The following is a 12,136-nucleotide window of genomic DNA, read 5'->3' as shown; positions in this document are numbered from 1 at the left end:
ATACATCTCAGAATTGTAGCTCTGGGCTTAAGTTTGTCAAAAGCTTCAGGGAAAACTATGCCAGTACTTCAACTGCTATATTAGTTTTAAATAGTTTTTGAATGAGTGAATATATATGAATATAAGAATCAAAAATTAAATCAAATAAATGCAGCGTTACACTTTACACATATACAGCTTTACACGTATACTCTACCGGTCAAAAGTTTGTGATCAATAATGTTTTTTAAAGAAATCTTTTATGCTCATCAAAGCTGTATCATTTGATCAAAAATTCACAACCCAATTAAGAAAATTCGGTGTGCGTATATATGTGTATAAATATATATATAAATAATAATAATGAATAATTGTATATAATTTATTTGTACAGTTTTATTTATTAATTAATTTATATGATATTTAATTTCAATACATTATTGCATACTGTTGTTATGTCCATAACTAATTTACTGCATGTCCATATTTTAATTATAAGTTTTAAATCAAACTAATATTGTTATTTGATTAGAGGACAAACTTTGCAACAAAAGTGGCACAGCTTACCAAGCTGTCGATCACAAATATCCCATTAACCTAACTGAAACCACTGAGCATCATGGTGTCACACTGCATTCATTCATTTAGTGCAGTGTAGCATCATCTATGATCATGATGAAGCACGCTTTCTCACACAAAGTTGCATTCATGCCAGTTAAAGGACCAGCTGAAGCCCTAACGTGTCATGGCGCGGTGGAACACACACTGTGCTGTAATGGAGTGTGCATAAGGCTTGAGGCGCAGGATTTCTTGTCATACGGTGAAGAAAGTCACTGTCCCACTGTTGGGGGCAAATGACTGAGATCTCTTTGTGTGAGAGCGCACGATAACAGTTCAAAGCACTGTTCATTCACACTGAGAATCAATGACAGATTTACAGCTGCAGGTCAATAGAAAGCAAAGACACTTACTGACACAGGAGATGAGATCACTGAATCTTTCATTTGGAATCAGAGGGTTCTCCAAACCTCGAAAGTAGAGTTTCAAAACGCCCGCAACAGAGTTTATATCATGGTTATTCTCTTCGTCTGTCAGGGGATCGTTACCTAAGAGACATAACGTGTGTCAAATCTGCCGAACAGAATATTTATATTTAATATATTTTGCACACAAAAAAAAGAACCTAAATATCAGCATTTGCTGAAAACACATCTTCTGCCCAGTAGATGTTTTTCCAAGAAAGGAAGTCTCCTTAAATTATGTGAATTTAGGTTCGTGGCTCATATGAACCACTGAAGACATAAGAGACTCATTATTATTCAGCTGCGACAGCGCTTTCAGAGCTATGTCAGAAACCTGAACTCTATACCACATTTACACACACACACACACACACACACACACACACACACCTCTTTCAAAAGAGTTCTTGATATCATTGACTTCAACTTGAGATCCAGGAACTCTGAATATTCCTTGATGTTGGAGGCCTGAAAAATAGAGAGAAAACGGTGAAATAAAGTTAAATAAGACGTCTTCCAATGTCCATTTAAATCCGCTGGAAATAAAGGCTGGTCCATAGTAACCACATTCAAATCCAAAACCTCAAAAGCTAAGCCCTGTGCTTTCAAAAAGTTCCTTAATTAAAGATAATGAATGAAGGAGAGAGGCTGCAATCAACTTCTAAAACATCCGTCAGTCCGGATTAGCTTTTAATGGAAAGCTTGGCTGAGGGTCAGAAAAGATTAATTAAAAACATCTCTATAGTTCCTAGTAAGAAGGCCACACAAGACTTTTAGGACTGAACATCCTCAAACACAAAACTTGAAATAGATCTAAGACAAGTCTGTGCATGGCCTACGCTGGGATGGGACAGATTCGAAAGGGGCACGCAAAAAACATGACCTACCCTGACTCTAAATTTGTCCCAAACCTAACTTATGATAGGGCAGGTAGCAACTGGATAAGACAATTGTAAACACAATAGCGTAGTTGTATACTTCGTATTCAGGCTTTTTGGGCGTTTTAATGACAATAGTGGGCCATTCTAAAGAATTATGGGTATTTCATGGTTTGAGTTAAAAGGTTCTCGCAATAAACTTACCATACAGGTTGATGAATCGAATACAGCTCTCAACAACTCTTGGTATTGCTTGTCCAGAGTCCTTAAAACAAGACAACATTGGCATCAAATCAGGATGTTGGCTAAACAATCAGTCAAGCTCTAAATCAACTGAAAATATCCCACACATCATGTATCATTCATGTCGGAGATGAGAAGATAATCCTTCTTGAGCCTAACAGACCCTTTTTAAAGTGCACACCTATGATTCTGTGCCTTATCCTGTCTCAGACAGGAAATTAAATGACAACTTAGATCTGCGTGCTAACATGGTTCTTGAACATGAATGGAGCCAGTTCCAACGGTGGAAAAACTGAAATGCTTTAGTAAATCCAGCTATGTGATCATGGGGTCCGGGCTGCCTGTTGTGTGGGGTTAGAGCTGTTTGTTCAGTTTTTGGCAGGGCTCTATCTTACAAGTTATTAAAAATGCTGTTATCTGCTTTTAACCCAGGGAACTCTGTGAGAGTGCCAGGAACAGAGGCAGACCTCACAGGCACTACATTTCCCAGCTATTATCAGTGCAATATGGTCAATACAAAATGTACTGCCATGGACACAATTACTTATTGATACTGACACTGAATCATAATCAAAACTTCACATTTAAAAAAAGATTTAAATAACCAATAATTAATCTTAATGCTTTTTTTATTAACCATTTCTTTCCTTATTTTTCACATTTTCATTGCAGTAATCAAATTTTTACATATTTAATAAATAATAGAATCTTAATTTTATGAATTACCTTCTGGCCTGTGTTAAGCACTATACAATTCTAGTGTGAAAATATTATTATATCATTTATATTCATAGTAAAAAGCTATTCAATTTGTGGGAAATTCTCTCCATTCAACTTAATAAATCATAATTGTGTGCATTAAGGGTCACTGAAGCCAAAAAAGATGAACTCTTGTCAAGCACATGGACACATATACTCTGGGGTCCGAAAGTCTGAGACCACTTCTAATTTGCATACTGATCATTTGTAAGGGGAAAGTTTGTTCTAAATTATGTCAACATAACAATTTAACAGGAAAGTTAAATAGGAATATATATATATATATATATATATATATATATATATATATATATATATATATATATATATATATACATATATATACATATATATACACACACATAAATATATATATATATATATACACACACACACACATACATATATATATATATATATATATATATATATATATACACATATATATACATACATATACATATATATATATATATATATATATATATATACACACACATATATATATATATATATATACATATACATATATATGTATGTGTGTGTGTGTATGTATGTGTGTATATATATTTTTTTTTATTATAACTATTCTTAGTTTTCCTACTTTAAACAGAAATCCCCAAAATCTGTGTGGTTTCAGACATTCACACTCCACTGTACATGGTTCACAACTCCTTAAGATTAAGCAAAGGTGACTGGAAGTTGAACTACTGGAAGCTTAGACAGACATGCAGCAATGAGCTGATCGGGACAAGCCGACTGTTTCTGTACCTGCTGTCTTGTGTGTGAGTTCCGTCGTCCACGACTATCAACAGACGAATGACATGGCAGAGAGCCAGAGAGCGAGAGAGCAGAAAAACAGAGAGAAAGAGGCGATCCCCAGGTTATTTGGTCCCAGCACTACAAGCCACCAAAAACAGCCTACAAAATCATTATTAGTCTTCCAATGGCAATATTAGCTCCAGTCTCACAGAGAGAAAAAGAGGGGCGTGCTGACACAAATTTTGCATCTAAAGTTAAATAATAGATGTTGAAAAAGATTAGTTCACCAAAAATCTGTCACCATTTTCTCTCCCTTGTGTCGTTCCAATTTCTTTTGACTTGCTTTTTTCCATGGAACACCCAAAAATAAACAAACGAGTCACTCTTTTCCTTAATCAACAAAAGTGAATAAAGTTAGATGGTGATGAACTCCAAAAATGACCAAAAAGCACCATAAAAGTGGTCAACATGACATGTGCTATTTATTTCAAGACTTTTGAAGTCGTACAACAATTTGATGTGCACAATAGATGGAAACTTAAGTCATTATATTCTAAAAATCAAAGCTTTAAGTAAATGATGTCAAACAGCATTAATTCTCAAGTCTCGTCATAACTGTGTGATTTGCCAAGTTTAAACTTAGATTTCACTCTGATTCACACACAAAGTTATCAAATTGACTTTTTACAACACCTCTTCAGTATTCACTTTCACTGTATGGAAAAGAGCTGAGTAAGCACAGAAGAGAAAAAATCATGTTCGGAACAACACGAGACAGAGATTTTTATATTTTAAGGTGTACTATCCCTTTAAGAGGCTTTCATGCTGCCCTGAGGCATCTCTGTGGATGTTGATGCATGAAGCTCACTTTATCTCTGTCATCTTGCTTTATGTGTACTCACTCCCACACACACCTCCGTTTCTGCTCTGTTTAAAACCTTCCCCAGCCATAATGATCAGTCAAGTAGAAGCAGGTAGCTGTGAATCATTATGGCTTTAAGCGGCGGTATTCAGTGCAGGTAGTACGGCACCCAAAGCTTGAAGTACCTTAACAAATGACTCCAAATTGCCATTAAACAGCTTAACATTAAATACAGAGCGTGGTCTGGGCCTCAGTGTGCCAAACGGTTTAGGAGGAAGACTGGGAGGCCTATAAAGAGATGTTTATACTATTAATCTTGAATCTGTTGTAAGCTTTAGCATATACAGTACAGTGTATCAAACAACTTTTTTCGAGAGACAAAATTAAGTTGTGGACATGATTTCAAGTTATTTGGGGAAAGCGGTAAGATCTTTTTGTGCCTGCTTCACTAATGTCCTGTTCATAAACTTCACTTCCACCACACATCAAAGGCCATGGAAATGGCACGTCTGCTGGGGACAGCAGGGGGTGGGAGTGCGAGAGATGTCCCAGCACGAAATCTTTTGGCTTGGCCCGGCCTGGGAAATTTCAGAATGCAGGCATCTCCCTCTTCAGTGTCTAAAGGAATACAGAAACTTGCCCCCTACTCAAGAAGAGAGCTTTTCACATGCTTTTAAACTGTGCCCTCTATTAATTCTGGGAGAGGTTGGATATAATAAAAGCACTATTAGTGCAAAGCATTGTGTTGAGTTAAGCAGTCTCAAGCATTTGGTCTACTCTTCAGACCTTATCACTGTACACTGTATAGATCGAGTAAATATAGTGTGTCTATAAATACAGGACAATAAAAACTATAGATAGAAAGACTGAAAAAAAACCCCAGATATATAATGATAGACAGTTAGAACTGTAGAATAACAGATACAATGACAGTATGATAGGCAGAGTGATTGAATGACAGACCAATAGAATTAATAGAATGATAGAGAGATGAATAGAACTACAAACAGAACAGATACATAGATAGAACAACTGACAGATAAATAGGATGGCAGACAGAGATAGAATGACTACTAGAACCGGAGAACAAACTATAAAAAGACTGAACGTCAGAACAGCGACCAGAACGACAGACCGACAGATAGAATGAAAACAGAGCTGACAGAGAGAAAGAAAGAACAACTAATAGACAGAACAGCATAACTAACAGACAGATAGAGAGATAGGATGGAAGACAGAAAAATAGAATGAATGTTAGAACAAACAAAAGAAACTGACAGAAAGAAAGAATGATGGCTCAAATGATAGAATAACAAACAGACAAGTAAATGGACAGATAGTATGACAAAACAACTAACAGATAAAACCATATAACAACAGACAGACTGATAGATAGAATGATAAAATGAAAAATGGAACAACAGAACAACTGATAGATATAAAAACAGACAGAACGCTAGGTAAATTGACAGAGACGGAACACCAGACGAACCAAGTCAGAATGACAGACAGAATTACAGACAAAACAGAATGACAGATAGAATAATAGAACAATAAACAGATCGACAGCCAGATATGCAGACATATAAAAAAAAAAAACAGGTAAATACAGTAAGATGGATAGACAGAAGACAGACAGAACTGATTTTTTACCTTGTAGTTGCATACTCAGGCCAGTAACCTGTGAGAGAGAGAGAGAGAGAGAGAGAGAGAGAGAGAGAGAGAGAGAATGTGAGAACACAGTTCTTCAGATGCTCAGGGGAGGCTTTCGTTTATGCTCAGTAAAGCACATGCAGCCAGCCATCTGTCTGGAACTGGACATCCTCACATAAACCTTTAGGTCATTTGGAAGAGAAATTCAACATCTAAATCACAGGTACCCATTTAGCTAACCCATCGAAGTTTCAGTGTGCAGAAACAGACACAGTTGATTTTAGGCAGGGGAGCATGATTTGTTGATTCCACCCACACAGTGTGCACTTAGCGGCCCCTGACAGCACAGTCTGCAGTGTTCACAACACAAAAACTGAAATGCTCCGGGCTCCAAAACATTTAGAGACAACATGTTGAGCAGATTTATACATGATGCGGGAATTATAATCCTCCATACTATTGTACTTAAATAATATGAGGTTAATATGAGGTTGCACTACCCACATGAGCAGCTTCCTGCTGGTTTCTATTGGCCAAGAGGATTATGATCCAAATGTGTTATGAATTATCTCTATCATTGTGTGTTTTCAGTTCTAAGGCCTGACCCTATAAACAAACCAATTCAAACAATACCATCACCGAGGGTCCTCTTCAGTAGATCATGCTTTGCCTGAAGCTTGGTGATGAGATTGCTGCCCTCCAAATACTCGTGGAACTTCTGTGAAGAGACACGATTGAGACCAGTCTGAGACCAAAAACATTTGGCAGCAGATTGTCCTAAGCAAGCACAGCACCAGAATTGACTCTTTTGCCACATCTTCCAGTGGAGAGTGAATTGAGAAAGCAAACCATCCATCCAGCAATCTATCTATCAGTTGATAGCATGCCTATGAAATACATTTAAATAAAGTGACTTATTTAATTAAAATTAAATAATATAAAATTGTAACTTTCTTATATTGCACAATGAAACTTGATTATATGAAAATTATGATCTATGAAAATGTATTTCTTTAATACTAATAAATAAGTACATTTCTTGGCAAATCTTTCTTAAAATGCACCAGTTTAAAGATGAAACCTGATAACATGCCTATGGGAAATATTTATTTAAAGTAACCGATTGAATTTTAAATACTAGTAAATCTAAATGAAGCAAAATTGACCATAAAATAGAACTGCTCTGTCTCCTGTTGGTTGGCGCGTCTCTTGGCGATGCTCGGCCTGCTGAGGTAGGTTTCTGACACGGTGGACTTGACCGATTCAGTGGAGCGGCTGTGATGGAAACTTTCGGACACGTCATAGTCCTCGATGGTCACCATGTCCTGGATAGTAGTGAGAGTAGCCTCTGAGGTCTTCTTGATCTAAAATAGGATAACATTTTTAGTAGGAAAGTCACAGTCATGTAGAAAAAAGTATTTTTTTTTATAATTTGTTAAAGTAAATCCAAAATCCAAAGCAATGTAACTCTAGAATAGTCTTGCAACATTTATTAATACGAGTATATGTCAGTGCAAAAGTGATGAGAGGAGGGGAAGAAAGTGCTAGGAAAACACATTAAGCAACAAATAATAGACAGGGAGAAAAAAATTAATAAAAAAAAATCTCAGAGTCTGCCAGTCCCTGCTTGACTTGTGCTCTGTGACTAATGGCAGGCCGTGAGCAAGACACCAAACCAAAGAAATTGATTTATAGCATGGGGGATGGAAGATGACCCAAGGGACCATCATTCATTTGATGGCCTTGAGGATTTATTTCCTGTATCTTTCCAGTGTCAGACATGCAACATAATCATACAGTTCTAAATATCTGGAAGTGTACCCTTATATCCCAAGAGGAACAGACAAACAAATTGCAAAGTGAATTGTAAACCAGTGACAGGCTTTAATGAATAAAATAAGCAATATAAAGCCACTTTTTGTAATGTGCATTTAATGCTTTAAGTAGCATTTCTCGGCAAATATTGATAAATATTGTTATAATCTGATTATTCAATTAGCACATCATGTAAATGAACCCAATTACAATGTTTAATTAACTGACAGCACTAATAAAAACAAAATAAATTAACCACATAAAATAGCGAAAAGGAGAAGGCAAGGAGATAAAAAAGATAAAATAGGAAAGAAAAATATATTGAAAGCTGGAAATAACTCAGTGGAAATAAATCAATCAAGGTATTCATATAAAAATGAATTAAAATACAATTTTATATATCATTTAGAAAGAGTTTAATATATATTACTAAAAATAATTAAACTATATAATCATTTAACTACATTAAATGACGAAAAGGAGAAAGCAAGAGTTAAAAAATAAGATGGGGAACAGATGCTGAAAGCTGGTGCAATCGCTCAGTGGATGCATTCGTTCACCTGCTGAAAGTGGCGGCACAGTGTGGAAGAATACATTTCTCTCATGCTGACATGCTCTCTTTCACACGCGTACACACACACACAGTTCTGAATGTAAGCAGAGCTTTTTCTGTTTGACCAAACACTGCGATCCTCTTGCAGAACACACAATAAGATACAACTATAGACAATGTCAAACTCCAACAGTGTGTGTCACCACACACCTGCAGCATAAAACTAGAGCAGCTTCACACAGTGAGCTCATCTCTCACTGTCAATTTCAGGCTGAATCATCCTTCAAATCAATAGAGGATGACACACAAGTCAATGGAAACCAGCACTCACACCTAAAACAGTATGGATCAAGGTCACTGTTCCACTTGTGATTCACCAGCCTATTGTGGCGACTGACACGCTGCGAGATGATCACAGGTTTAAACCTGACGTTAAACAGTCAGTGGCCTGGTTTTGGTGAGGCCTTTATGGATGATATGCCACACCTGTCTTGTAGGATGTGGTTAACTGGGAAAGTCAGCCTCAGCTGAGCAATAACAGAGGCAGACGGGTTACAAAGAGGTAAACTGAGTGCAGGGGGAATGGAAGAGCTCAGTTTCAAGGACATGAAAGCAGTCCAAATGAAATGATGTGGAAAACGAGTGTTTTTTTTTTAAAAGTATCTTTAACACTGATTGAAAAGCCTGGGCTCTTCAGCTTTTTTTTTTTATTTTTAAACCTTGTGAGATTAAAGACATGAACGCTAAATATAAACTAGACTTCAAATAATAAAAGAAAAAAACTCAGCTGAGTCCATACTTACAAAGTGTATATTTTAAAATAGTATGTAGTGTGAATTGCTTATAAAATAGTCTATACCTCCGTCCATCTATCTACAGTATATGTGCAGAAAAAAGTAGTTGAATCAAGATTTAAAAATGTGGGGAAAAGCTTGCCAACCCCTCCAATAAAAAAAATACATAGAAAAAAAAAAGTCAGGATTATTAAAGTTAAGTAAAACTAAAACCAGAAAAAAAAAATCATTACTTGAAATAAATTACAAATTAACTGAAATAACACACACACACACACACACACACACACACACACATATATATATATATATATATATATATATATATATATATATATATATATATATATATATATTTTTTTATTAATCCCCAAGTAATTTCATCTCTCATTTTCACATAGTTTAAGTACTAAAATAAAAAAAAATATTGATACTAAAATAACACTGATACAGTTTTGACTCATAAAATGTGCCATTTCAAACACATTGTAAGTACTTATATCATTTTTTAAATTATAAGATACTTAACAGATCATTAGATTTATTTGCAATAATTAGATGTTGTATATGCTAATCATTAGACATTATGCAATAACCATTTTTTTATTTGATATTTTCAGCTTTCTTCTTTATCCATAATGATATTCTAAAAATCAGACAGCTAATGATACACAGAAAAGTGGCAGGTGAGACTGGAAAATTTCCTAAGCCGGATCCAAACCAAGTCGGCTACATAATACTGCACCTCTCAGACCACATTTCATGACAGAAATGCCATGAAACTTTGAAATACTTATATTTTTGCAAACATATTCCCAATCTTTTTTACCAAAGTGTTACCAAATCATTTAACGGTTGGAAATGCCATTTTGCTGATCAGTATTCTTTTGACTGTTTGATCTGTAAGAATGATGAACAAGCTACTCGTGGTAACAAGATGGCACTGAGGAAAGATGATAGTTGAGCAGAGTGGGCCGCAATCAGATGAGTCTCCTGCAAAACAGACAGACACTTTCTACGGAGAACTACGCAGTGCCATAGTGGGGTTTTAGTGTCTGATGTGAGCAGAATATCCTTTGGAGAAGGCAAGAAGGGCAGGAGAGAAAGATAAAGGCAGTGGGACAGAAAGTCAGAGATAAGACTGTCAATCCTCCTCTGAGAACTCCAATCTCATCCTAATCTCCACAGTGAACACTATTTACATTATTCAATTATGAGCTTGAAAAGAAGAATGGAAAAAAAAGAAGAGCTGACAGCTGGAAACTGCTGAAGAAAAATGAAAGAATGAAACAGGAAGCTTGAATTGACAGACATATTTTTCTTTTGTGTCCGACAAAGGTGTGTTTGAGAACGAGGCAAAGCTGAGTGATTTATGGCGGTTATCCTATAATAATGTATTCATAAAATTCTTTTGTCATCTGATGCAGTGAAGGTTTTAGGAAATAGCTGCACAAAAACTCAACACTATGTCCAGTATCCTGAGTCATTTTCATTGCAGACCTTGGGTCTGATGTCAAAAGATGCTTTAAGCCATCTGGATCATCCAGGAAGTGCCCTGACCTCACATCCTTCCACTTCCTTTCAGCCTGGTCAGTGGTCCACTCACTATAAACACCTGTCATTTAACATGTGTAAAATACTAATGACAGAACAATATAAAATCAGATGATATTTAGGACTGATAACAGTGTAGTTTTGACTGTTCTCTATAGTTTCAGGTCATTAGCATTAGCAAAAGCTAGATTTTTCTGTTTGATGTTTTGACTTTTTTTTTTGTATATAGATACTGGAAACAAAAGTTTTTTTTTTTCGTTTGCGATTGTTTAAATATTTTCAATATTCTACAATATCCTTAACAATGTTGTTAATTGACAACATAACCAAAAACGGGACAAAAACTACTGAAAACTTTTTTTTTTTAACAAAGCAATGCACAAAGTAAGCTTATAAAATATGTGAATGATATATATTATATGAAGATGATTTATCAGCTCATTGTTGGAAAAGTCTACCAAGGACTATAGCTCCACAATAAAACCACCATCCAAAGCAACAAAATTCACACAGGACTGACCATTTCTAATGCTGCATCAAATATTGTAACAACAATTGCACACACTGGACACATTCAGTGCCAAATTGTGATTCTGTCTGTCAAAACTGAGAAAAATATTCACAGCAGAGAAATAACAGGAAGGGCATAAAAGAAGAAGAGGGCAGATGTAAGACACTCATTCATCTAAGGCCTCGTTTACACTGAAGGTCTTGATGCCCAATTAAGATTTGTTGCTTATCGCTGATTTTTTAGGGCTGTCTGTTTACATGTTCTTTAAACTGTGACTCATATCTGATTCATGTGTTTACACTTGCCATGCAATCTGAAACATCACACATGCATTGTTGTCATTTACTGGCTCAACGTGCTTCCTCCTAAGAATAATGTGACCTGTGCGTACGAAACAAGTCACAATGAGCAAAAAAAATATATGTATTGATTTATGATTTGTTGGAATCGGACAAAAAAAAAAAAAACTGAGCCACACCCGTTTGAAGTCGATAGAGTGAAGTCCTCCGTCTTTTCTTATTATTAATTACTATATTAATAATCACACAATACAGCTATTTATTTATTTATTTTATCTTTGCTATTATAGATAAGAACAGAAAATAAACAATTATAAAACGGTAGAACAAATAGCATAGAAACAAACAAACAAATAGTGCCTCACCTTTATCATTTTGTTTCTAAACTAAAGCATTCATGTACGAAAAACAAATAATCAAATATAAAAAATAACTTAAGTGTGTTCATTATA

At 35.5% G+C, this 12,136-nt stretch overlaps 1 protein-coding gene across 3 annotated transcripts in view; it reads right to left on the bottom strand.

Moving 5' to 3' along the window:
- The window catches only part of LOC113070574 (SLIT-ROBO Rho GTPase-activating protein 1-like), a 57,094-nt gene that overhangs the window by 20,475 nt on the left and 24,483 nt on the right, over positions 1–12,136 (bottom strand). For 2 of the 3 annotated variants that reach the window (XM_026243973.1, XM_026243975.1), the window contains exons 8-14: positions 7,325–7,522; positions 6,792–6,876; positions 6,159–6,186; positions 4,691–4,793; positions 2,084–2,144; positions 1,392–1,469; positions 951–1,085 (exon numbers count right to left, since the gene is read on the bottom strand). In XM_026243973.1, coding sequence (XP_026099758.1) covers positions 951–1,085; positions 1,392–1,469; positions 2,084–2,144; positions 4,691–4,793; positions 6,159–6,186; positions 6,792–6,876; positions 7,325–7,522 — 688 coding nt within the window. Of the gene's footprint in view, positions 1–950; positions 1,086–1,391; positions 1,470–2,083; positions 2,145–3,652; positions 3,687–4,690; positions 4,794–6,158; positions 6,187–6,791; positions 6,877–7,324; positions 7,523–12,136 lie in introns of all 3 variants that reach the window. The other variant, XM_026243974.1, reaches the window with a different exon arrangement.

The sequence above is a fragment of the Carassius auratus genome, unplaced genomic scaffold (assembly GCF_003368295.1).
Source record: "Carassius auratus strain Wakin unplaced genomic scaffold, ASM336829v1 scaf_tig00004577, whole genome shotgun sequence".
NCBI lineage: Eukaryota > Metazoa > Chordata > Actinopteri > Cypriniformes > Cyprinidae > Carassius > Carassius auratus.
Note: the sequence above shows the minus strand (reverse complement) of the source record. Positions and strands in the feature narration are given on the sequence as shown.